The sequence below is a fragment of the Myodes glareolus genome, chromosome 19, assembly GCF_982192425.1.
Source record: "Myodes glareolus chromosome 19, mMyoGla1.1, whole genome shotgun sequence".
Classification (NCBI taxonomy): Eukaryota; Metazoa; Chordata; class Mammalia; order Rodentia; family Cricetidae; genus Myodes; species Myodes glareolus.
Genome location: NC_142044.1, coordinates 5,436,982 through 5,464,698, shown reverse-complemented (window position 1 = coordinate 5,464,698; position 27,717 = coordinate 5,436,982). Strand labels below are relative to the sequence as shown.

The 27,717-nt window shown below is 42.5% G+C and overlaps 1 protein-coding gene across 2 annotated transcripts; it reads right to left on the bottom strand.

Moving 5' to 3' along the window:
• Positions 1-1,865: 1,865 nt before the first annotated feature.
• On the bottom strand, positions 1,866-27,700 carry Dcaf13 (DDB1 and CUL4 associated factor 13). 2 transcript variants are annotated; one of them, XM_048457463.3, is made up of 11 exons: positions 27,537-27,698; positions 22,505-22,704; positions 21,916-22,023; positions 20,316-20,405; positions 19,119-19,274; positions 15,238-15,315; positions 13,754-13,836; positions 10,516-10,680; positions 4,414-4,549; positions 2,753-2,916; positions 1,866-2,049 (listed from the first exon to the last, which is right to left on the bottom strand). In XM_048457463.3, the coding sequence occupies exons 1-11, from the start codon at positions 27,604-27,606 to the stop codon at positions 1,962-1,964; spliced, it is 1,338 nt and encodes a 445-aa protein (XP_048313420.1). In that variant the 5' UTR covers positions 27,607-27,698; the 3' UTR covers positions 1,866-1,961. The 2 variants fall into 2 exon arrangements, with proteins under 2 accessions (XP_048313420.1, XP_085535197.1); XM_085679071.2 differs by lacking the exons at positions 21,916-22,023; positions 22,505-22,704 and having other exon boundaries at positions 27,537-27,700.
• Positions 27,701-27,717: the final 17 nt, after the last annotated feature.

Here is a 27,717-nt window from a genome sequence, read left to right as displayed (position 1 = left end):
CAACTGAGCCGCGTCTCCTGCCTACTCAGGCTTCCTCTGAGAGCTGGCCCTGAGCCTAATTTTCTCCTTTAGTGGGGTGCGCTACGGGGTCCAAGGGCATGTCCCCCTCCGTTTCTGTGGCTAGGCGCCTCTGCTCCTTTGTGAAGCATAAACATGTGTATACTCACTGGAGACCCGGTTCTGTCCCACTTCTTACCATCGTCGCCTATGCTTTCTGCCCTCTGCTCTAAGGCTCCTGGATGTCTAAGCTGAGCGCTGTGATCCATTAATCTCTACTACCTAACAAATCACTTATATATCCCCTAACTCCCTCCTCTCTCTGGAGAAAGAATATTTAACCTGAACTTTATACATCGGCCTGGAACAGAAAGTGTCTAATAGTAAAGCATTGCTGGAACAAGTTTTTCTTAATGAAGAGTAACACACAGAGAAGTCTTTAGTTTACTTTGAAGACATCCCTCCCCCACTTCTCCTCATCCCTGCAACAGGCCAGGATGGTCGGCATTTGAGAAGCACTGTTCTCTGGGGGCCAGTCCTTCCCCAGCAAGCCGGCTTCTCTACTGTGCCACTGTATTATCCGACTGAGACGTCACAACGCTCTGCAATTATTTCCTCTGAGACTGACCCCTTCAGATTGTGGAGATTGAGTACAGACTATGAATTGTAATAAGGCCTCCCTTTGGGGGTTCTTATGAGAATGCAAGGAAAATTAATTTCAATTAAGTGCACGCAAGACACACTGGTAAACAGCGGGTCAGCAGCTGCTATTGTTACCGTTATTAATAAAGCCTATGGTCTTACAGAGAGCTTTTTCTTGAAAATCTCTATAGGTGTAAGAATGCTATTCAGAGAACACAAGGGATGACACTGAGGGTTTGGAGCAAAAGAATGAGTTCATCTCCTGACACCGGCTTAGGTGCTCACAGAGAAAGTCAAGCACAAAGCTGTGCTACCCTTGACTTAAAAGGCTAGTGTCCAGGAACAGGCATGTGCGTGTACACACACTCACGGGGTTGGGGATACAAGAGTACGTGCACATATGAGCACCTGCCTGTAAAGGCTCAGCACAGGTCGATGAGACCCAAGATCATTCATTAAATAATCTATCCACTCACAATACCCAAATACGGGCAAACACTGGTTGATCATGCTCGAAGACCCTGCCGTCAAACACCGGAGTACTTTCTATGTGGCTTTACTGTCCCGTGCGAATGAATCGACAGGGTTCACAGAGCTGCAAGCTGACCAGGACTGCTCTCTAGACATCTGATTACCTTAGCCTTTCTTGCCCATGATAGTTGGGACAACGGGAAGCTGAAGAGCAACCTGCTTTCTGTTTCCATCAAAGAGAAGGTCACAGTGGCCACGTGGCATGGGACGTCTCTGCCTTACTCACTTACGTTCCTGTCTTAGGCGGGTTCCCATGATCACCATCCTTTCTTCCTTCAGGCTCTGCCCTGGCAACCTCACTTGTGAAAACTGATCTATGCATCTTCTTACAAGAGACTATGAACCCCAAAAGGGACATTTCAAAATGGTCAGAATCCTGCTGTGTCTGGCTTAGTCTCAAATTACAGGAAACTGCTCACATCTCTGACTAGTCAGGCCCTGCAAAGTGTGGAACACTGATCACTATGGAAACCAGGTTGCGGCAGGAGGCAGAGCCTGTGACTCAGCAGGTGGCACTTCTCTTCATGGCTGGAGCACCAAACACTCGGACGGGACACCACGCAAACATACAGCAAATGAACGCACAGCCTTTGCTCCTGTGTAGCCAGCCTTTAGGTCAGCCACAGTGTGAGCAGGAAATGCAAGAGGAGCTGAGTCAGGGAGGGGAAAGGAGAGAAAAACACACAATTGCAATGTTTACTATTAATCCAGAGCCAGGACGTTTATTTACAGAGTTCCCAAATCAGAAGTAGCAAATAATTATATATCAAGCTCGGTAGGAAGACAAAACATTATTTCACAACTGCCACTACGTGTTTCTTCCTCTCTGACACAACTGGCACAGATCCAGGCTTGCTATGTTTACGACGATTCATTTCCCTAGAAATAAACAAAATACATAAAATATGAGCAAGTACATAAAAAAATCATCTCAGCCAACGAAAAAAAATAGAAATCATAAAGCATTTTCTTTAGCTAGAAAAACCACTGGAAAAAAAAATTTCCCAATGAGAATAATGTAAAAAGTTAAATTCAACGTTTGTTATTTAATTGCTTTGTATTTTATGAATGATCAGTGTCTAAGGCTACACCTCCCCGAATCTTTCTGATCTTGGAAGCTAAGCAGGGTCAGGACCAGATAGCACTTGGAAGGGAGACCACCTGGGAATACCTGGTGCTTTGGCGGTGCCGCCTTTAACCCCAGCACTCAGTTTAACATAGAACAGCTTTAAAATGGGAGTCCTTCCCTTTGCTCCTCCCTCTCTTTCATCCATGCTACCCCCAAGCGCAGGTTCTTTCCCAGTCACTCACTCTACAACTGGACTATTCCAACTGAGAAGTGTGTTCTTAGTGTGGTAATTCATTGTCTTCACTGGCACTCTAAACATATCCTTAGATGATATTTCCCCACTTTTGGAAAAGAGGAGGAAAGCCCAGAGAGTTGTTCAAGAAATGTCTACTGTACATTAGTATACAGACCACTCCTTTATAAGAAAGTGTGCGTTTGATTATGGGGATGATGGAGACGAGGGGGAGGGCAGTTAAAAGTGCTGAGGTAAGAGGCAGATGTCCTAGCACATACTTCCGGCGACGGGACTCCTTCATGATGCGCTGCTCCTGGATCTGGCTGTAGATGGATTTCGGCAGATGTCGATGGCGAGCAATCCGTTTCACATGCGGATGATACTGAAATTTTTCCTTTAACTTCTGGTTATAATCATTCGCTGCTTTTTCTCGTGATGTAAGCTAAAACAAAGTGCATTTTAGTATCTTGAATTCGTTAGCTTTCTTGGCTATAAAAATCTAGGGAGCACCCTCTTCTCCTCCCCAAAATTCAGCTTTTACAACACACAAGCAAAATGGCCTGTGAGTTTGCAGGCTTCTGCAAAATCAGAGCAACACTCCGCGAGCCTAGCAGCTCTGAAGCCGCGCGCGGACAACGTAAACAGATGCCAGGACGGAAACACAACTGCACTGCAGGGCAGGGCTGTGGGCCTCAAGAGGTGGAGCCACCAGGTACAGAGCACAGAAAAGACACCCATTGCTATCAGTCGCCTTAGGTTTTGGTAAAACCTAACTACACAAAAAGAAGAAAAGTATTTGGTCCCATAATAGGCTTTGTTTAACAATACTAAGAATAAGGCAAACACACTAGAACATTTAATAATGAATGAAGATTGAAACATAGTGAAACACCTAATGATAACTGAACTTAAAATAGAATTACCTTCCATTATTGCTTAGTGTGCCTGGATTTTACTTCCAGGGCTAAGCAGAACACACTTCAGACCTAACATTCCCTTTTCAGTACTTGTTTCTCACAAAAACATGCTCTACGTTCTACACAGGAAGGTGGAGCATTAGAGAATATAAACAACAAAACCCAAGTCAACCGTTATCCTACAACCCAGAGGCAGCTGCATTTTCATGAAATCTATTTTCAATTTAGGTTCTGGGTCTTTGATACTGATGATCTCTCAGGGATGTGGAGCCTTTGGGTGCTCAATCACACTGCTGTGACAGCAGCGGCGTCTTCCAAACCCTGCACTTCTAGTCTCCACAGCATCTCTCTCCCACCAAAGGAAACAAAGGACCAGGAGAGCATAAATACGATCCATCTGAATTGATTAAACCTCCTGATAACGGGCAGGGGTGGGAAACACCTTTACACCTTTAATCCTAGCACCCAAGATGTAGTGCCAGGTAGATCTGCGAGTCTGAGGCCAGCCTGGTCTATAGCGTGAATTCCAGTACAGCCAGGGTTACACAGAGAAAGACTGTCTCAAAAAACCAAAACCAAACCAAAACCAAACCAAACTCACAAAAAAGAAAAACAAAACTTCTGAAAGCGCACTTGTGTGTGCAGACACCTACAGCGGGTGCCGGGAAGGCTAGAGTCCACATGGGGTCTTCCTCCACTGCTCCCAGCTTAGTTGAGACCAAGTCTGTCTCTGAACCTGGATCTTGCCAATTCACTAGCTGGTCTACCAGTCTGGACAGGGAGTCCCAGGGAGCCTCCTCATCCTTAGTACACTGTCTGGGGGTACTGGTCTGTTGCTATGTCTGGTATGTTCTAGGGATAAACTCAGGTCCCCAAAAGAGCCCTCTGCCCAGCCTTGTAGGAAAAGTCAGTAAATCTTTTGTTTGCTTTGGTGCTGACTTTTGGTTAATCTGATCAACCACGTACTTCAAAAGCTTTTACAATGACATTCAATAACACTGAAAGCTGGTCTGTGGCCTTACCACGCCCAGCTTCTCCGAGGCGTTGGCCTTCCAGAGGCGGATGTTCATCTCGTCAGAGCCACACATGATGTACTTGCTGTCAGAGGTCCACTTCACACAGATAACGTGTTGCATTCTCTTTGTGTGATACACTTCCCTGCAGAAAAGGAACTAAGGTAATAATTCCAGAAATTTTAAAACAGATTTCTTTAACCACTGTCTACCAGTGACCAGAAAACCATTTTGTGTCCTGAGAAAGTATAAAAGGAAAAATCAGTTTCATTTCATTGAACTTTACTAAAAAGGGTCTATTCTAAATACCTAGGAATTAAAATAAAAAAATGGATCATCTGACATAATAAGCAATAATAGAAATAAATATAAACACACTTAGCAAAACTAGGTACAAAATTGCTGAAAGTATAAGATACAAACAAAATTTAATTTTAATTCAGGGATAACTTTGGAAGCTTCCTCCACTCCCACTTTCAAGATAGGGTTTCCCTGTGTAGCTCTGTAAACCAGGCTGGCCTCGAAGTCAGAGATTAGCCTGCCTCTGCCCCCCAAGTGCTTGGGGTAAGGGGGTGAGTGTGCTTCCATGCCTGGCTAGACATGGCTTATTCTTAATAAATACTGACTCATCCCCAATTTAATTCAGGTCAACAGCCACTACCCCTCATGACATTTTACTGGGAAATAAAATTAATGCAGTGGCCTCCAAGGAGCACACCCTAGCAGGCTGAAGCCAGCTCTGCTGTCTGCTTGGGCACACTGTCTTAAAAACCTAATTGAAGTGAGAGTTTATTTACATGTGTGAAAACAGGGAGGGCTGCAGAAGTGTCTGAGAAGCTGAGGTAAGAATCTCCTAAACGGCAGGGCGAGTCAGACCTACTTGGGATGCTGTGCAGCAGGCTAGGTGAGTTCACAGGAGGTTCTATATGGGGAGTGTGAAGAAGGGCAGTTCAGACAGAAAAAAAGGTCAAAGAAATTAAGATGAGCTCTCTTAATTCCAAATACAGAAAAAAAAAGAGAGTCAAAATGCAGACGGCATGGTAGAAAGGTAACAAGTCTAACAAATTATCCACAGTAAAATAAACCAGAGAAGCACATCAGATAAAACCCACTTACAGACTATCGCTAAATGTACTCATGCACTAGCCTTGTTCACTGCTTTAAGGGATGTATTTTTATTTTTATTTATTTATTAATTTATTTATTCATTATGGATACAATATTCTGTGTGTATGCCTGCATGCCAGAAGAGGGCACCAGACCTCATTACAGATGGTTGGAAGCCACCATGTGGTTGCCGGGAATTGAACTCAGGACCTTTGGAAGAGCAGGCAATGTTCTTAACCACTGAGCCATCTCTCCAGCCCTGGGGATGTACTTTTAAAGAAGGAACAATGATTACTAAAATGAAGTCTGGATGAGAGACTTGTTCTTCTCTTCAATGTCCTGATTTTTGCATGTTGATCTTTTACCATCTCCACTTTCCACTTTCTTAAAAGCCCTCTCTAACTGACACACACACACACACACACACCCCAAAACTAGAATTTCAAGCTTCAGTAACCATCAAAAACAACCTGCTCGTGTGATTCAGTCAAAGCTCTGGCAGGCACTGAAGCAACTCAAGGTCCTTCTCAGTGGTGAACTATGTAGTCCCTAGCCCCTTGTTTACAACACGCTGGGTGTATTAAGTTCACTAAACGTTATAGTAGGAGACATTTTTAAAGACAAAATAGTCTAAATAAGCCCACTTTCTCTTGTGAATGCTACTGATTTTGCTTGCTGGCTTAGTAAATTGTGAATGGACTTGCACTATTGGAGCCCACATGGTGGAAATACTGAACGGAGCCCCCGCACACCATGGCAGGCGCACAGCATGCATATACACAACAAATAAACACGTATTTCTAACAACTAAAACACATTCGAGAGCCAGCATGATCTATATACCCCACCCCAAATTTACTCAATGGGCTATGGAGATAGACAGCTTGTCTGACATGCATGAAGTCATAGGTTTGCTTTCCAGCAGCACATAAAACCAGACATGGCGGTACATGACTGTAAGCTTAGCACATGGGAGGCAGGATCAGGAGCTCAATGTCATCTGTAGATATACAGCAATTTACAGTCAGCCTTGAATGTAAGTGACTTTTCTTTCTTTCTTAAGAGACAGGGTTTCTTTGTGTAGCCCTGGTTGTCTTGAAACTCGCTCCATAGACCAGGCTGGCCTTGAACTCAGAGATCTGCCCACCTCTGCTTCCCAAGTGCTGGGATTAAAGATGTGTGTCACCACCCAGCACAAGAGACTCTTAAAACAAGACAAAACTAACCCTCCAAGCTAAAGAGTGAACTCCAACCATTTTCTATGTCTTTCAAGAGCAAACACTTTTAAAATAAAATAAAAGCATTCAAAATGTTGCATAAGCTTGGTTATACACATGCCCTGGAATGACAGAAAGGAAGAACAGACCATGGAGGATGAACTGGAACTAGCACTCAAGCAGAAGAAGGAGTGGCATGTTTAGATAAACAGGAAGAAGAACACTACCAAGACTATGTTCAAATGACTCCAGGACAAACTCCCCCAGCAATGGAGTGTAAGAATTCCTATCTATGAATCTGTTATCGCCTGAGCTTCCTAGCTAGACCTGCATTAAATAGCCCAGCCTTTGGGCTCCTGAGCTATACCTCAACTATTCCACTTTCTATTCTCTGACTCATCCCATCCATTCTTTGCATACATACCACTATTAGCACAATCCTGCTGCCTTTAGAAAGCTAGATGCCAAAGAAATGATGGAGTCTTTTGATTCTCCATACTTTTACAAGTGTAAGGATCTTGTAGGAAACTGTGCAACCTTCACACGAATGTGGGGGAATGCCAAGGCCATCACAAGAGCCAACACCAGCATAGACAGAGTGTGCAGTGAAAGCCAAAGCCCTGAGAACACTCGTTAGCATGCACCTGACTCAAGCCCAGCAGCCACTGCAATCGTCTGCTGGTAATGAGTAAGACACAGTAACAACGCACTTCCTCACACTAGAATGGAGAAAGAAGTTACAACACTGAGAACTTTAGACATGCAGAGTGGCTAGGACTGAAAAGGCGGAGTTCCCTGCTCTCAGGATGGCTGTATGGAAGGTCTCTTAGCGGCATAAACATGCAGCTGGGACAGGAGTGAGGCAAGGGAGACACCACAGAGACTTTAAGGAGGCATTCATTCTCTAGGTGGGTAGGTGCAGGCTGACACCTGCAGAACTCTGAGAGTTAATAGCCTCATAAACTTCACACTCGCTACACCGTCTAGTACTGTCGTCTAGTACTTGTCGTCTAGTACTGACTGTCTCACTGGAAAGATGGTGAGTCAGGAAATGGACAAGTTGTACCTTTGAAAACAAGCATCATTCTTCCAGAAGGCCCGGGAGCCTTCCGTGCTACAGATGGCAGGTTAGCTTATTCCAAATAAGGATTCAACCCTCACTACTGCACTATGACGGTGTGGTATCTCCTCTTTCTTGCCTTCACCATCAACTAGATGCATCACTACAGCTTTCTCCAGGAAACCTGTGCTGTGGGAAAATGCTCGTATACTATAATGATTTATCACTCATATTGGTTTAATAAAACACTAATTGGCCAGTAGCCAGGCAGATAATATAGGCAGGACAACAAGACTAGGAGAATTCTGGGAAGAGGAAAGGCACTAAGCCATGTGACTAAACAAGAATTATGGGTTAAGTTGTAAGAGCCAGTTAATAATAACCTAATAGGCCAAACAATTTGTCATTAAAATAAGCCTCAGTGTGTTTCTTTGGGACTGAATGGCTGCTGTGGGACCAGGCAGAGTAAAAACTTCTGTCTAAAATCCTAGGTCACTCAACCAAGAAAGGGAAAACACACACACACACACACACACACACACACACACACACACACACACACACTCATCTAAATTATTTTCTTTTTATGTTTTAATAGGCATTTATGAGCAATCATATATCTCTAAGTCTGAGTGACTATCCTAATCTGTCAACAGTCTCTGTCTGTCCCACTGTGATTTTGTAGGATAGCCTATGTGGTTAGTTATGTCAATCTGACAAGCAAGAGTCACCTGGGAAGAGGAACTTTAAATGCCTCCATCAGATGAAGCTATGGGTAGATCTGTGGGGCATTTTCTTGATTAATGACTGATGTGTGGCGGCCCATCCCGTTGTGGGTGGTGCCACCCTGGAGAAAGGAGTTCTAGTGGTTTAAAAAAAGAAAAAAAAAAACCAACCTGGTTGATCAAGACATTGGGAAGTAAGCCATTGAGCAGCATTCCTCCATGAATGCTGCTTTAGTGTTTGCCTCTAGGTTCCTGCCTTGAGTTCCTGTCCTGACTCCTGATGGAAAATCTTTGTAAACCAATTATCTTTAAGAGATGGACCAAGTTAGGGTGTGGTTTTGTGCCCTCTCTCTGTGTGGTTTCCTCACAACACAGCTGAGCTTGGACTTCTTGTTTCTGTTTCGTGAGTTTGCCCCTTATAATAAGCAAACACGTAACTGTCTCATCTTTTAGCTAGCCTGGTTATTTCTCAAATCGAGATAACTCAACAGACTCCCCTTCGTGACAGACAGACTAGGGTGTATAAATCAAATCCTCTCTCCTCCCCAAGCTGCTTTGGTCACGGTGCTTCGCTGCAGCAACAGAAAGCAACCAGAATAGCCTGGAACTTCTAATCTTCCCACTTCCACCTCCTGAGCAGCACCCAAGCTTAGCTGTCCTAAGTCTTATAGGATCATTTGTTTTAGTTTCCCTTGGTTTGTGCGTACTTCCAGGAGTGCGACTGAGAATGTGCATGCAGTGTTTGTGAACCACAGCACACAAGCCAGGCTCTAAGAAGGAGTAGCGGTCTAGGGAAGAACTCGTGGGTACAGTACTTGCATGAGAGCCTAGTAAAATCCCCAGCATCACTAAGTCAGCCAGTAAAATAAAAAATAAAGTACAAAATTTCCCTGACATCTCTGAAAATGCCGTAATTTTCTGTCAATTGTCTCAACATAAAAATACACGGATGTATAAATAGCGCACTGAATCACATATAATAAGTGGTAAAGTTAAGCTGTAGGAAATAACCCAAACTGTAAATCAGGACTCAGACTAAGTGTGCTAATAGGCTGAGATACCCAGTGGATCAGCGTAGCATCTCCCACCTCCCAGTTCAACAGAGGATACAGGTGAAGTGACCAAGGTAATGCCATCCTGTCCCCACTGCGTTTATGTCTGCCTACGCTACTTCTCCACTCTCCATCCCCCTCAACAGTCACATCTGTCTTGGCAACATTTTGAGGACTGTTCATGAACCTAACCATGGCCTAGATGTATTACACAAAATATTTGGAGTTTGGGCAAGCTTAAACATAAAACTAAAATAAATCAGAAATAATTGTCATGTAATGTCTGAAATGCACTGCTGAGGCTTGCAAGAGAGATGTTACTAGACGGTAATATAACCCTGCCCCCAGTGGCATTCCCCTGAGCATGGACGTAAATTGGGATTTTGTCTTTTAAGATGATGTACACTGAGCTTGGGCACCAAGAGACATTTCAGAAGCACAAGCCTGCTCTTGGTCTAGTCATTAATAAAATGTCTCAGAACTTTTCATCAGATTAATCAACCAATTCTTGATTGTCAGTAACTACCTTGTGTGGACCACTTCATAGGTTCTGACTAACCTAGAAAGGAGGAGAATGAGCTCACTATCTAAACCGCTTTCTCTGCACATTTTTGCCTGGTAGAGTAAGTTGGATTTGAATGTGTAAAAAAACAATACTAGGGAGTATAATCCATTGCTTTTAAAACTACTTTCAGGAAAAGAAACCATCTGAGTTCTTAACCATCAATTCAACTTTTAGTAAGCTTATTAATTATATGGAAATAATCTCCTACTCAAATAAAACAAATCACCTGATTTGATCTGACACGATTCAGTAGAAGTGACACTCCATGTCACAATATCCAAGCCCTATTATATACACACCACCAACCACCTTCTAGGAAAAACAAATAGTTATCAGGACTAAACACAGACTGTACAAACCTACGTGGCTTGTGCCAGTCCCATACCTGCTCCGGCTCCTCTCCACAGGGAAGATTCTGATAGACTTATCGAAACTGGCAGACACAAACTCTTTCCCAGTGGGGGAGTAGTCCACATCGAGTACTGCAGAGACGTGATCCATGTGGACCTGAACAGGCGTGTCCAGGGCACGCATGTCAAAAGTATACAAGCTGTAAAACATCATTAAATATTTCATTCAAATTTCTACAAAGAAGCCATATGTAGTATTAAAAGACATTAGCTAAATAAGGACCCCCCCTTAATAAGCAGTCCAATTCTGAGTACAGTTAAGGCAGGTAAGACACAGAAAAACCGCAATAATTCTTACTGCTTTGGAACATCACACAAAATAAAAAAGAGCAAACCAATGCGACGGCTCCGTGGGTAAAGGTTACTGTCAAGACTAACGGGCCTGCGCGCAGTCCTCAGAACCCACGTGGTAGAGAGAACCACCTCCCACCAGGTGCCCTCTGACCTCCACACGTGCATTACGGGTTGTGCCCATGGATGCGCACACTCACAAATGTGGAAGGGCCAGGAGCAACTTGCCCTGTGAGGACAGTTCACATTCTGGAATAGGGCTCTCACTGATCCTGATTACGCTGGCAATTCCAAAACTAGGATAAAATAATTCTCTTTCCTTAAACCACTCAATCTATGGCAATTTGTTAGTTGTCTGGACTAGGATAATGATAGAAGCCAATACATGCAGGTAAGCATTTACAAAAACTCATAATATTCTTATCAAAAAACAAGCCACTCTGGGAAGGGTACTTAGGGCTTCATGCCTGTAGCTTCACCAACCAAGAGACTGAAGCAGGAGCAAGTTCTAGGCCAACCTGAGCCCATCTCAGAAAAGATCAAAACAGCCCAAAGCACTGCTCCTAAGAGCCTCCAACAACCCGTAGGTGTGTGAGCCAGGGTCTCTCTGATTCGGAGGTTAATTTTTGACTTGACAGCGACAATACACTGTCTGCCCGATACATGATTTCCAACACTTCTTTCCTTTAAACATATTGCTTTTCTACAAATTGTTTCAACATTCTATGGAGAAAAAAAAATGCAAATCTGTTCAAATTTTAGCACATCAATCCACCTGGACAGGATTGCCCATGGTAATTCTTGCGGCAGCATCTACTCTACACCCTCTTCCTACAGACAGTAAGACCACAGCACCGAGTTAGGGTAAACAGTCTGCCCACTTCCTACAGTAACAGCTGGATGCTCTAGATCTGAATTTGAGTTTTAATTAAAAACTATTGTTAAGAGGACACAGAGCAGAGACCCCACAAGACTCTTCTGTCTGAGCGAGGCTCTCATGCAGCCCTTCAGCCATGCAGCCAAATTTTCTCCATAGCAGATAATCTTGAGCTCCTCATTCTTCTTGCCTCAGTTTCCCCAGTGCTAGGATTACAAGCATACAACATCATACTTACCATGAGTATTTTAAAAATAAGGACAATTATGAAAAACTAGCAGTCATTTCTTATAAGAGATATGTCTTGTTTTAGGAACTGTATGTAATTCTTTCCAAGGCAAGAAGTGAGAAATTCCAAGAAGGCTCTGAAAAAAGACAATTTTGACGAAGAGCTAGTTCACAATGTACTTAGATCTTAGCAGAGAGGGCACTGTGCTGCAGATGACTCTTGTCTTTTGTTGTCTTTAATTGCACAGCACATTTCATTTCAAAGCATCTATTACAGGAAGTACAGGCTTCAATGTGGCTGGTACTGCAAACGGCGCCACTGCACTTCTCCACACAGGAATCCTAGGAGAGAACTTCGGGCAGTGCCGTAAAGAACCTGTATTTCCAAGTGTGTGCTGATACTGCTGTTTACTCTCCAATCTAAACAGTGGACACAGTGAAAAACAGACTTTTTACTTGTGTGCATGTGTGTGCGCTTCCTTGTCTGTGTGTGCACTATCGTGTGCAGGTACCTTCAGAAGCCAGAAGAGGGCGTCAGACACCTGGAATCAGACTTACAGGTGGTTGTGAGCTGCCCAATGTGGGCGCTGGCATCAGAACATGGGTCCTCTGCAAGAGTAATGAAAACTCTCTAACTGTTGAGCTATCTCTCCAGCCTCTGGTGGACAGATTTTAAATAGAGAAAAACAAAAGTTCAAATCCACCACCAAGTTTGTATCTTCTCAAAAAGTTGTTAAAAATGTACTTAAAGCCAGGCAGGGGTTCACACTTTTAATCCCAGCACTCAGGAGACAGAGGCAGGCAGATCTCTGAGTTTAAGGCCAGCCTGGTCTACAGAGTAAGTTCAGGATAGTCAGGGCTACACAGAGAAATCCTATCTTAAAAAAACCAAAAAAGAAAGAAAAAAGTCCTTTAAAATAATAATAAAATGCATTAAAAATAAAAATAAAGTAAGACTAATCTATACTTTTCACTGGATTAAGCTCTCTGGCTAACACATCTGACCTGACTGAACAAACACTGAGGCAATGGATGAGCAGCCAATGGGCAATGTCCAACAAGAGTAAAGCAAAGCATCACATAAAGGATCGTAAATCTCACAGAGTTCAAAGTAAGTCTGCTAGGTCGGCTTTTCAGGCACAGAAAATATATGCAACTACTAAGCTAAAAATTGAAATGGTCACCTTCTGTTTGCTTTACTAATGACAGCAGACAGTTTAACTACAAGAGCTCCAGCTGCCTGAGGAGGCAGAAACACCTGTAAAACTCCTGTAACGCACAGGCCAAGCATTACTTGTTCACGTTTGGCTGTTCTGAGACGATGTCTTCCTAAAGAACCCAAGCTGGCTTTGAACATACCATGTAACCCTGGTAGCCTCAAACTCAATCCTCCTGCCTCAACCTCTGGAGTGTTAGGAACACAGACCTGTGGCACTAAACCTGCTGGCCTACAGCAGGGACCATACAGTTTCCTGAGCTTGGTCAAGGGAGCCATCAGGTCTGTACTGTAACTCCAGCATGGGCATCACAACATGAGGGCAGCCACACCAGGACACAAGCAAACAACCACAGCCATAGGCATGAACTGTGGCACAGACAGGGTTTACCCAAAGATGCCACTCTACTGCTCTTTGTCTAAGTTATTCTAAAATCCGAGAGAATTTTTTTTCTAAAAACTTCTCCAATTTGGGAAATTATTTTCAGCCTAACAAAGACAGCTTCCAAATTCGATCACGAAAGCGCCCCCGGCAGGTGAAATGTGCGTGTTAACAAGGCCATGCAGCGGGTAGGAAGTTTCTAAGAAGAAAGACACTTACTTATAATCTTCATTTGCTGCAGTAAAATGGAAAGCTTCCATAGGGTTCCAACAGATTGTATTTGTTCTCATATCCAAGATAACCTGAGGAAGGATCACCCATCACCACAAATTAACATACATGAAATAAATACATCTCCTAATTTCTTTTCGTCTGATTTGAGCAAGTACTTTAATATGCACAGCGCACAATTCAGAGCATGGGGAAATGTTGTAAAAGGAGCGGCGGGCTACGTCCCGCCATCAATGACTATTCCCGAGAACAGAGTGGTAACTACAAAAAACCATTTAACACCTCGCCCCTGAACTTCAAATGACAAACCTAAGCATTGCCTTACTGGTTAAAACAAACAAATGCAATGCAAACTAGCTGAGATTCTGAGTGCACCAGATGACAGACTACAGTTGTTTTCTTCCATTTACAGCAATGGACCTCCACTAAAGCAGGCTGTGTATGTAGATGTATGTACTTGCCAAAGACTACTATTTAGTAAACTAGAACTTCATGTCAGTTAAAAGTATGTCTTTTTTCTATAAACATACAGCAAGGTACTGGTTAATACCATCATTTTACAAAAGAAATACAGACAGCAAAGTTCATATATCACAGGATGAATAACCAATTTTGCACTTTTAATGAATAATGAATATACTAATCTCATTCTTCCTACTTTTAATATTTCTGAATCTAACAACATATTACAAAGGTTTTTTGTTTGTTTGTTTGTTTGTTTTTCCTGATTCTTTTGCTAGAGTCTCATAGAGCCCAAGCTGGCCTGGAACTCAGTGTCAGGATGACCTTGAATTCCCGATCCTCCTGTCTTCACCTAGCAAGTGCTAGAACTGCAAACCTGGACCACCACATCTACCTGACAAAAGGAATTCTATATGTGAACTGTGCCATAGACTCACGACGCAGGAATGACATCTAGCGCTTCTTGTGCCCTGACAATACTACAATGCTTGATGTCAACTCTTCTTAAAATGGTAGTCCACTCCATGTACAAACAACATTTCTCTCTTGACAGTTGGCAGACGATGTATTAGCTTTGCAGAAGAAGATGTATTAGCTTTGATATCTAAGTCCAGAAATGACCACAGGGAATGAAAAGACTATTGAAAACCCCCACATCAACAAGACAGTGCTTGTCTAACAAAGAGTTGAACTAACGTCACCATGTAATTAAAATAGCTGCCTATACAGATGAGTTCTAAAACCATTTTGAATAAAACAATGGCTATGCTGTATGATAATCAAGCCCCCCCCTCAAATCAGTACATATTAAGTAATGCAATGAAATATCTTTCATTTTAAAAGCTTCATTTATTTAGCAAGGACTAATAAAACGCCTACGGTGCACTGGCATTATTGAAGTCACAAAGAGACAGTCTAAACCAGTGGAGAGCTGGACGGCTTTACCATCGTCACCTGATACACAGAATGCTCTAACAACTGTAAGACACACAGACAAGGCCAGAACTCACCTTCTTCAGAGGCGTGGCTTGTCGCATATCATACAGTACTATATTTCTATCAGAAGCACAACTTCCCAGGATAAATGTCTAAAAATAATGGCAACAATCACCAATTAAAAGCCAGGCTTGGAAGCAAATTTTAAAACAAAATTTATTTATCTTTATTTATCTTTAATATTTAAGTTAAATATTAACTGTAAGACTGACTATATCCTATTTTATGAGGGTATAATAAATCACCCATAATCTCAGCTAAGACAAGTATTTTCATGGTTAAATCTCCATGCATGTATTTTAGGTACTGGCAATAACAGTACACCCTGTTTCTAGCAGAACGTATTTTACTTACCTGTTCTCCAATCTAGGATTTAGTTACTGCTTTTGACTGGTATAAATAAGACTTCAAGAAATATTTTCAGACATTAAACTCTTCTTTTGAATTGTTTTCTTAACATAAAATTTCAGGAGTGGTACTAGTGAATCAAAAATGTTAACAATTTTATGAATTGTGACATTTAAGGTTGCTTATTTTTTAAAAGTGATACTAATATTACTGTCATGTGAGAATGTATTTTTATTACAATTAAGACAATATTTCCTAAACACTCAAATTTTCTATTTTATTAGAAGTAAACATTTCCTTTTATGACTGCTGCATAAATATGCCCTGTCCTTTATCCAACTAAGTGTGTGCGCCCATGTGCTTATGTGTGTGTATGTATGGTTTATGCATGCATGTTTGCTTGTGCATGCGTGTGAGTAAAGGTGCATGTGGAGATCAGAGGTCAATGTCGGATGTCTTTCTCCTGCTCTCTGCCCTATCCTTTGTCACAGGACATCTTCCTCAGCCACCATGCAGTTCCACTGGCTGGTGGGCACGTCCTGGGCTCTGCCTATCTCTGCGCTCCATAGCACTGGGCTGCGGACATGTACTAGTGTGCCCAGCTCTTATGTGAATGCTGGAGATGCAAGCCCAGGTCCTCATGCTTGCTCAGCAGGCGTGTTACTCCCTGAGCTATCTCCTGAGCCATGTGTGTTTGTCTGTCCTCCTTCAATCCTTCCACAGGAGTCTTTACCTCACTATGCTGTCCAGGATGGCATCAAGCTTGTGACCGTCCGGTCTTGGTTTCCAGGCATGCACCACCACATGACTTATGACACTTATGACAGGCCTTGGTGTTGAGTGAAAAAAGGCTACCATCCAGTAGAGGACTGATTCCACTTGTGTGTGTACAGTGTATGCATATGTGGGGGTGGACTCGTCTGTGCCTGGAAGCCAACTGTGCTGCTCTACCCTTCACATTCTTTATTTAGAGCATGTGTGTAATCTTCACAGGTGTGGACACTGGGAAACAGCCTTACAGGAGTGAGTTCTCTCCTTCTGCCCCATGGATTCCAGGAATTAACTCAGGCTTCAGGCTGGTGGTATGTGGGCAAGCGTGCTTACCTACTGAGCCATCTGCCCCATCTTCTCAGCCCTTAAAAATCTTTGAAAATTCACTTATTTTATGTGAATAACTGCTTTGCCTGCATGTATGTCTATGCACCACATGGATGCCTGGTGCCGTGGATGCCGGGCACCAAATCCAGGTCTTCTACAAGATCAGCAAGTCCTCTTAACCACCAAGTCATCTCTTCAGCTCCTCTACCCCCTTTACTTTCTGAAACAGTCTTTCACTGACCCCGAAGCTCACCATGTTGGCTAGAACTGACCTGTGAATCCCTGGGATTCCTGTCTCCACACCTTAACATAGGTTATAGGCATGCCACTATGACCAGGATCCCTGTCTCTGCACCCTAACATAGGCTACAGACACGCCACATGCTCGGCTTCTACATGGGGATCCAAGTTCAGCCCTCACGCTTACATAGCAGGCCTGTTTCCCACGAGCCATCTCAGCCCCTGATCCCACTCCTTGTAACACTCTTCCTTAGTCGTGGTTCCAGAGACCAGAGCTCTTGGCTTCCGTCTAGCGCCACTTCCGGTCGCAAGCAGAGTAGGAAGTTATTTACTAGGCAGTTGTAAGGCCAGCTAGTTCCTACCATGTGCACACAGCTTAATGAAATAGAAACAAAGGGTAAAAACATGATCTGGGTCCCCCTCTTTCCAAAAGCCTGTCTCAATTGTTGCTTCTGAGACCTCTGTTAGCTGCCCCTTAACCTCTTAACTTTTAGTAGCTTTTCATTATGTTACCTTTGAGTAAGACCAGGACCAATTTCTAAAGCAGACTTTGAAATGAACATAGCAAAAAGTTCCACCTGGACTCAATACAAACTTTCACACTGCAAAATGTGACAATCCTCAGTATTAACTTCTGACTTTACCAGAATTTTAGCTTCAATATTTTAACAGAAAATTAATTATTAATGAGTAAAGGAAATAACTCCTCCATTTGTCCACAGCAAGCTGCCCTGCCCTCCCCATTAGCTTTAACACAGGGCAAGAGACACGTGCATCGTTTGCTTTTATCACTGAGTCAATTCATAAGATAAAAAAGCAAGTGGACAAATAGAGCTATTAAATAGGCAAGTTTAAAAACCATAGTCGATAGGTCATGACCAGTAATTATGATTTCACAACTGGCCATTAGCTCTTCTGATATGTTCATCAAAATACGAAAGCAAAGTATTTGTATGCCCATCAAAAACTAGCAATCACTGTCTCTCTGTGCTTCCTGCTGTGTGTTAATAATGACAACCAAAGAGAAGATGGGGAAGGAAGATGCAGGAGGCACCCAGAACACATGGCTCTGACAAAATCAAGACTAGGGATCAATGAACTTTCTCCATAAAAAGCCAGGAAGAAGGTATTTTAGGCTTCACAGGCATGTGATTCCCAGAGCAACGATTCCAATTTTCCACTATGGTAAAAAAAAAAAAAAAAAGTGGCTGCAGACAGTCAGTAAGAGGGTCAGCTTGTGTTCTAGAAGACGCTGTAACAGGCAGTGGATTCGCTGCAACCCCTGCTCTGGGCTTGTGGGCAGCCTCATGCAGAAGTGTGAATCCAGGCACATTCTGGCAGCAGGGTAGCCGTGTCTGCTGGCCTCTTGGCAATCCATCAAGCACAAACTCACACTGTGCTTGCTACAGCACACTATGTCCTGGCACACGGCATGTATACTCCGCTACTCTGGCCTAACCGTCCCTCCCTCTCTTACCACACTGTCTCTGAGAGAGTCTGAAATCTGCACTTCAGAATTTCCTCTTACAAATTTACGCAGTAGCTTCCTAATAACACTGAAAGAAAGAGCGTCTTGACTGAGTCTTTTGGACAGTGAGGTCATTTACTGTTATGCCTTCAGAAAAGATCAGGGAAAGGTCTGGAATCCAAGGGCCCCATTAGCCTCCAGGCCAGCCTCTCTTCCCAAGCTCATACAAATATAGTATGCAAGGTTGACCTCACATCTGCACTTAGACCATGAAGGAACTAGGAATAAACTCATACTTCAGAGCAAAGACGACCTGTAACTACTAACCATGCAGTCCAAGAGTGGCCATGCGTATTACTGTGAGGCATGGACCAACATGCTCAGTGCTCACTTTCGTGACCTCAGGAGAACAAAGGAAAAGGAGCATCTCCCTCAAAGTACAATGGTTCAATCTGATGGAACAGTGTGGAGAGCACGGAAAGGAAAGCTAATGAGAGGCTTGGGAAAAAGGATCACAAGTTCAAGACCAGTCTGTGATATCCAATGGCTTCAAATACATAAAGAGGCAAGTATTTATTTGGAGTCTACTCTGAGGTTAGCTGAGAGTTCACAGAACCCAGATATAACCTGGAAAATGTATCAAATGTCAGAAAACCATTCAAATGTAGAAAATGTTTCCTAAACAGGGCTCAGATTTCATGTTAAACAATAAGCAGAACTTATTTTTCAAAGGAACATTACCTCAATTGGGTTAAATTTAACACTGCATACACTGTCAAATCCCCAGTTCATTGAGCACACGGGGCTGGTTCTTTGTTCGTCCCAAATGTCCACTTGCTGTCCACAGGTGGCGAAGATAGGGTCTTTCCAGTGATGGTCAATGCCGGTGTACACTGTCTTTAGAAGCCAAGGGTGTTAGACACACACGTCTCACTAAGACTGTAGACCAGCATACTTTAGAAATCCTTGCTACAAAGAATTTCTTTCCTGTTCTCCCACAACCCTTTACCACCAACTGTGCAACGAGCTTCCTACATTTGGGGAAGTTACAGGGTTGGCATATCCAGAATGTAATAAGCAAACTTCACTCTGGAAAAAGCATATTCTGAACTTGTTGAAACCAGAAGTTGTACTTAATATACATTAATATGTAATAGTAAAATAAAGCAGCAGTTTTTAAAATGCACATATTTAAAGATTAAACTGAGCTTCAGAATTTTGTATGCTTAATACAGAACGTCAGCATTACAAAAAATGTGTAAGCCAAATGTTGTACATCACACTTAGGCTGTCCCTGAACCCATGTGACTTGGAGAACAATTTCTGAGAAGTTTAAGATTATATGAGAAGCACATACTATTCCATGTCTTCAAGTCCTAATGGATTCTTTAGGAAATCCTGAGCCTTGTATAAGATCTATGATGATATAAACCAGACAGGAGCCAAGTTATTATTCTCCTAACATTTATCTTACACATTTCTCCCAGGGCTTCCATAATACTGCATTGCAGCCTCTACATGATTTGTAATGTCTAGTATGGATTGAACAAGCTAAAGAGAAATTAAATTCTATTACACTGAGCACCAAACAGCTGTTCATATTTTTTGTTTTGTTTTGTTTTTTGAGACAGGGTTTCTCTGTAGCTTTGGAGCCTGTCCTGGAGCTAGCTCTTGTAGACCAGGCTGGTCTCGAACTCACAAAGATCCACCTGTCTCTGCCTCCCAAGTGGTGGGATTAAAGGCGTGCGCCACTGCCTGGCTAGCTGGTCATATTCTTAAGTTTCAAAAAATTTTAATTACATAGAATGTAACTTTTAAACACTGCTGTAGTAAACCAATGATTAAATATAAACTTTCTCAGTTGCTACATGAGTTTTCCTTTTGTAATTATAAAAAGGCAAGGGATTTCAACAGGCTGAGCCCCAGGTGTCTTTGTACCTTTCCCAGTATGGTCTGCAGCGGCTCCTCTTCCTCTCCACAGCCCGGCCCATCCATTTTCCACTGCTTCACAGTTTTGTCATCACCAACCTAGACAGAGTTATCTCACAATGACTTTAACAGCAACACTTGTAAACACATGAATCAAATTATAAGTATCTCTTTTCAAACAGTAACACACATATCATTCTTTCATTTTTACATTTACTAATGCATTTATTGTCTACTACTTTATCATAACAAAGATGTGTAATATTTTATAAAATATATAAAGCACGTACAATCAAAAACAAAACAGTATGAATTTAGCAAAATGCTAAGAATAGATCAAAATTAGGTCATATAAGAATGGTATTTCAAATCAAGGAGAAAAATATAATAAAATGGTTTTGGAATATAAGATTTAGTGTAGGAGGTTCTTCTGGTCATGTGTTGCTTTCATTGGTTAATGAATAAAGAAACTGCTTTGGCCTAATAGGGCAGAACTTAGGTAGGCGGAGAAGACAGAACTGAATGCTGGGAGGAAGAAAGGTGGAGTAGGAGAGACACCATGGAGCCGCCAGAGTCAGACATGCTGAATCTTTCCCAGTAAGTCATTGCCACGTGGCAAAACACAGATTAATAAATCAAGGTGTAAGAGTTAGCCAATAAGATGTTAGAACTAATGGGCCAAGCAGTGATCTAATTAATACAATTTCTGTGTGGTTATTTTGGGGCTAAGCTAGCCAGGTAGTCGGGATGAACAAGCAGACCCCCCCCTTGCAACAAAGATTAATCGTTTAGAAAGTTTTGAGCCTGGCACGGTGACATACACACCTATAATCCTGATAGACAGGTGGTGGGGGTGGATTTCCAGTACCCGCATCAGACAGCTCACGACTGCCTCTAACTCTAGAAGATCAGACAGATGCCTTCTTCTGGCCTCACCTGCATGCATGCTGCCCACCCACCCACACTCAAGGCACACACAATACACATAAAATAGATCTGCATTTAAATCTCTTTTGCCAGTGTGGTGGCACACATTTTTTAATCCCAGCTCTCAGGAGGCAGAGGGAGGTGGACCAGCCACCAGTTTGAGGCCAGTCTGGTCTATACAATGAGTTTCAGGCAAGCCAAAGCTACACTACACGACCCTGCCTCAAAATAAACAAACAAATAAATATAAAAACAAGACAAACAAAACCCCAAAACAACCCTTCCACAAAAAGGAGGGGTGGGGAAGGTAAAGCATGTATTTGTTCTTCCCCTACACACATATTTTTCAGTGATTCCTTGCGGACAAAATACAAATTATTCATCTTAGCACGAAACATCTTCCACAGTAAGTCACACAATCATTCTCGCCTTAATTCCCACTAACTCCACTTCTATGTGTTCAATGGTGTTAAGTACTTGTTTGTAAGAAGTCAAAAACCAGTACATATGGGTAAGGCTGGATTACTTAAAAAAGAGTAGGACTTGTCAAGGTTTAATACACTCTTCTGTACTAATGAGCTCCAAAGGTCCTTGGAATGAAGTAATGAACTTGGAAATAACTTATGCAATTACATCTCTCCTGGGCATGCTGGAAAGACTTACTGAGCAACAGCTTACTCACAGTGAAAAAGGAAGTCCCACAAAAGCGAGTGCATATCCCTCGCACAAAGCCTTCATGTGCTTGTATCGTTCGGACACATTTTCGTCTAGTCAGGTTCCAAATTTTAACCTATCAGAAAACATCAAACATTTCAGTGAACTCTAAATATAAAATATTCTAGAAACTCCACACTGAAAGGATATGAGTCACTCTTCTAGCTCTAAAACCAAAATCCTTGGGATGAAAATAATGTACTGCATATGAATAGATGTATCAACAAGCAGAAAACTAAACTGTTAAATACTCTGTTGATTCTAAAATGTTTCAAAGTCTTTTTTCCCTTACCAGATGGGAAATGAAGTGTTCACTCATCAATAACAACTTCTGTGGAAATTCAAATACCTTCATTATAAACATGGTAAGTTTATGGACTGTCAAGTTGAACCTCACACCACTGAAGTGATACCATTGTAAGATCAGATTTAAAAAACCTACTAAATATTATTTCAGAGTTTAGGCTTAAGACTTAAACTGAAGTGAAAGAGAGTCCCCAGATGAAAGGTCTGAGAGAGAAGTGTCAGCTCCAACAGCAGATTTGGGGTGGACTTGCCTCTCCGTCACACGCCCCAGAGAGGACGGTTGTCAGGCTCTTCGGGTGCTTTGCCAGGCAATTGACTCCATCACGGTGACCATCCAGGGACGCAAGGAACGGTTTTGCAAACACTCGTTCCAATTTGGTAGCATTTAAAGCTCTTACATATTCTCGTGGGACTTCAAAAGGATGTAAGGTAGGATCATAGTTTCTTGGAACTGGAATAAGAATAATCTCTCTTAATAAAATAATTCACATTTACTTTTTCCTGTGAAAAGCCCCAGCTAATCATGTAAGCTATTACTCACTAAGCCTTTAATTAGGGATACTGTTTTCTGTTTACACTATGAAAGACACAAAAGCACACCTGTCACCTACAACCCTTTTCAGAACGATGGGAACATCATGGCATATAGAGCCTTGCACACACAGCTGTCCTTCCGTACGACCTACCACATTCAACTGGGTTGTGGCCTTCAACTGGTGGGGATCTAATACACTGTTCATTTGTATGCCTTCCTATGCCTACCACAGTATCTGGAACAAAGCCAAGACCTATGATGAACTAAAATCTGTATCACTTGTGCTAGCTGCTCCATGGTACTGAACACCGCACTGATACACAACATAGTGATTTGTAACTATGAACACAGCTACTACTTTTCAAACATTTTGTACATTTGTTTACCTTGAGAAGCACTGACACAAGAGTTCACTACTACAAATACCTCATCTTACCGCACATCATCTCCCCAGTACCCTACAGTCACACTCTACCCCTCTCTTCCACTCTACAGTTTCCCACTGTAAAACTGAGGCACAGAGATGCTAAGCAACCTGCCTATAAGTCATGTTCTTAACCAGCCTTCCAAACTGATTCGTTCTAAGCCTGTGTCTAATCAAATTCAACATGTAAGAGTATACACATTTTCCCTTTGACTTCACCCTGCTATCTTCGCTTTCTGACTAAGGGTATAGCATATCCAACATGCAATAAAGCTCAAATCTTGGTCATTCCTGAATTCCATCTTTCAGTCTCCACTCCCCAAACTCAAACACCGATCCTCTTGGAAACAGTCATTCTTCCCTTTCCTGTACATCCACTTAGACCTGGCCCTCATCACCTTATACACAGACTGCTATAGTATCACCTCTACCTGATTTGGCAGCAAAACTGGTAGCAGATTAATCAAGCACAAGTCATTCCCATAAATATAATTTTTAAAGGCCCCCTGCAGTAGTTGTCAGACCTTTAGACTGTCTCATTGTAACATGGTTTTTGAGTCAGTATATTTAATACAAGCATCATTACAGTGCCCTGCTTTCATTAAAATTTTGTTTCCAATTAAGCCTCCTGAGAGAAAAATTCAAGGCCTTCAAATGTGCATTTCAACATCCGGTTTTAATGGAGAAAGACTCACTGATTTCCACACAGTGTCATGTTAATGGGATGCAATCTGCAATCATAACCGAGCACTTGCTAGCACATTCCTCCGGTGATACATGTGACTGCGGTCACTTTGAATCTCCCACATATGGTGCTGGACAAAGTGAGGATGGTACTTCACAAGCAGATCCAAAGGGAAGATGTCTAGGGTTGGCGATACTCATTTAGGTATATTTACGTTTTGGTCATCCCCACCAGGTTTCCGAAAGTTATTTCTGAAGTATGTTTCAAAATGTTCTATCTTCTCTGATTCCTACAACTAACTGATATTTAATAGTTAAAAAGAAGGTTGATTTTCAAGTATTTTCATGTAGACAAAATCCATCATCATTATAAACAAGTTCAGCATAAGAGTTTTTAAATACTGAAAACATCTCCAAACATATATTTTCAAAAGAATCTCTGAACAGCACAATTTTTAAAAGCAATTTCCTTGCTTATCACTAAAATAAATGACACTTGGAAACGCTGAACATGTGCTGCACACCTTTAAACCCGGCGCTCCAGAGGCAGAGGCAGGGGCTTCTCTAGAGTTCGAGCCCAGGATGATCTACTATGGTACGTGTGGAGAATTCCAGGCTAGCCAGGGTTAAAGACCCTGTCTCAAAATCAAATAAACAAAGGAGGGAAAAGAACTCAGAGCAGATTATATGCTTTATTTTATTTTAAAAGTTAATACTTAATTCATAGTTAGGTTCTTCCAAGAACCTGCCATAATAAAGTCAAAGTACTTCTGCAAAAGCAAACGTTTTCAAGTCTTTCCCGTCATCCCACAAGTTATTATACGCCATGGTAAATAGAGGTGGAAGCAAGTCCTCCCGTGTCAGCTCTGCTCTGCTCAGGACACTCAGCATAAGGCAGGAATGAGGGTGTAAATTCATATTACAGAAATGAAAATTAGAGAACCTTGTTTGTTCGTAAGCATGGTCTCATTATGTAGCCCTAGTTGGTCTGGAATTCACTTGGTATACCAGACTAGCCTGAAACTTACAGAAATCTGCCTGCCTCTGTCACTGTTTGTTTTTTGAGACAGGGTTTCACTGTGTAGCCCCAACTGTCCTGGAACTCACTCTCTGCACCAGGCCTTGAACTCACAGAGCTCCACCTGCCTTTGAGTGCTGAGATTAAAGGCATTTGTTTCCACCATGCCTCTGTCTCTGAGTGCTGGAATCAAAAGCTTGAACCATCAAGCCTGGCTCAGTTTAAGATAGGAAAAACACACTGATGTTCTAATTGTTTGCCCCACATAGCAACAGGTGCTCTAAATGCCGACACTTAAGAGGCACAGAATTAAGTCCCAACCCCTTTCTGCTCTTCTAAAACTTGGTCTCGCTGTCTCACCAGCTTCAAATCCTTCCGGAAGTTCAGCTCCAACAGGTTTATTCACTGCCATTTAAAACTACCTCTCACTTTCCTTCTATACATCTCTTCCACCAAGACTTAGCTTTCATCTCAATCCACCCAGACCTCAATGCACCAGTCACGCTAAGCCTTCTCAATCACAACCACTGTATCCACCTCCAACTTCACTCATCCAATCAAGGACAGACACTAACCTAACACAGCCCCTGATGCACATCATAAACACAGGACACCACAGTTTAAAATGCCCATAAAAACCACATATATATGTGTAAGGTGCTCCTACACGTGAACCAGCCACATCAGAATTAATAATATGTTAAAAATAAAGGTTTACCAGTACTTACCCCAGTATTTAAACACTGCATAAAATTCACAAGAAAACAACACTAAATAAAAATATGCTACAAGTGCACTTCTTGTTTTACATTTTACAGCACTCCAAAAATTCTATTTTTTCCATTTTGCTATTAACATTTCCATTCTAAAACAAAAATAGGAAGATACTGAAAAACTGTTAACAACAAAAACGGTTGTATCTCCTAGAATAAGATTCAGTGCCCACTCATTCATTCCTTCAGCTACTTATGTGACTCACTGTCTGAGCACAGTGCATACGGTAACATGATTTTTCCCCTCTTTGCAGGCTCAGTCTGACAGGAAAGCCTGCTAATCAAGGCACAATAGTGAGACCATGTGATAAGCACTGACAGGAATCTACAAATCTGTACTGGGAACACAGGAGAGGGTACTGAAATGCAGGAGGGCATGTGCGGGGGATGAGTACGTAAAAACTATGGTTGAACGTTTCCCAGAGGTACAGGCTGAAATGCGCCCATACCAGCAAGGTTAACACAAGCTGCTTACCAGCAACACCCTGGCGGGTCAAAGTGGTAAAGGAAGAACCAGGGAGGCTCGAAGACTCAAGATAATATCAAATCCAAGTGACCATCTACTCTGCATTTAAGAAACAGTATCGTGCCAACTTACCTTGGGGACAGAGACCACATACCACATCTTAGCAAAACTCACATATACACACAGAGACCACATGCCATATCTTAGCAATGCTCACAAATATACACACACACAGACCATATAATACATCTTAGCAAAGCTCATACACACAGAGACCATATACCACATCTTAGCAAAGCTCACATACACACACACACATACACACACAGACAGACCATATACCACATCTTAGCAAAGCTTACGTACACACACACACACAGACACAGACCATATACCACATCTTAGCAAAGCTCACACACACACACACACACACAGACCATATACCACATCTTAGCAAAGCTCACATACACACACACACACAGATAGACCATATGCCACATCTTAGCAAAGCTCACACACACACACACATACACACACACAGACCATATACCACATCTTAGCAAAGCTCACACACACACACACACACACAGACCATATACCACATCTTAGCAAAGCTTACATACACACACACACACTGACCATATACCACATCTTAGCAAAGCTCACATACACACACACACACACACACACACACACACACACGAGATGGTAACCTCTAGTAACCAAGACAGAACTGTTCCAGTTCCCGCTTCTATCACGTACTCTCATTCACTCTAAAGACATGATACTTCTGTCCTATGCCTCAGCTATAGCTACTACACTTCAGTTAGAACGGTCTGTTCATCATACAAGTGCGGTCTCCTGTCATTTAGGTTACCAAGAACAATTCACAAAGGGTCGGCATGCTAACAGGGAACAGAGCAGTAGAGATAAGCTTAACCATTCTCTTCTCAAACTCTTACGAGCAGTTATGCGAAAACTCTCATCTTTTTTCCTTCCCTCCTCTAGAAGTAGATAATCCGAAGTAATAAAGTGCCCAAAGCAGCAACTAATTTTTTAAAAGTCTTGAACCCTGAACTCACGAGTTTGGCTCAAACTCCACTTTCCAAGAGCTACAAATCTGCACAGAGCAACACAAGCTGAAAACGGAAAGCATTCTTCCCGTTACTCTAGACGGAACAACTTCCCACTAGCGGAAAATTCTGAAAAAGGACTTGAAGAGATGTGATCCAAAGTGGATTGCACTGTGTGGACAGAGCCGCCCAGGCGAAAAGGAAAAAAACGAGACGAGAGCGCTAGCATCCCGCCCCCTGGCTGCTCGAAAGCTGTCCAGACGCAGGCAGCCAGGGAAGGCGCGTCTTCCTCGACTTCAGCTCGTCTCACCTCTTTGTATGTCCAGCTTGGTTTCGCGGACATAGTTGTCAGGGTTCCGGCTCAGCATCTTCACCTTCATCTTGGCGGCTCTGGGTCTCAGGCCCCACGAGCCTCTGGCCGGGTTCGAGCTCCGCCGGCCTCCTCGCACACACGCGACTTCCGCCTTCCTCAGGCCTCTTCCTGTCACGTG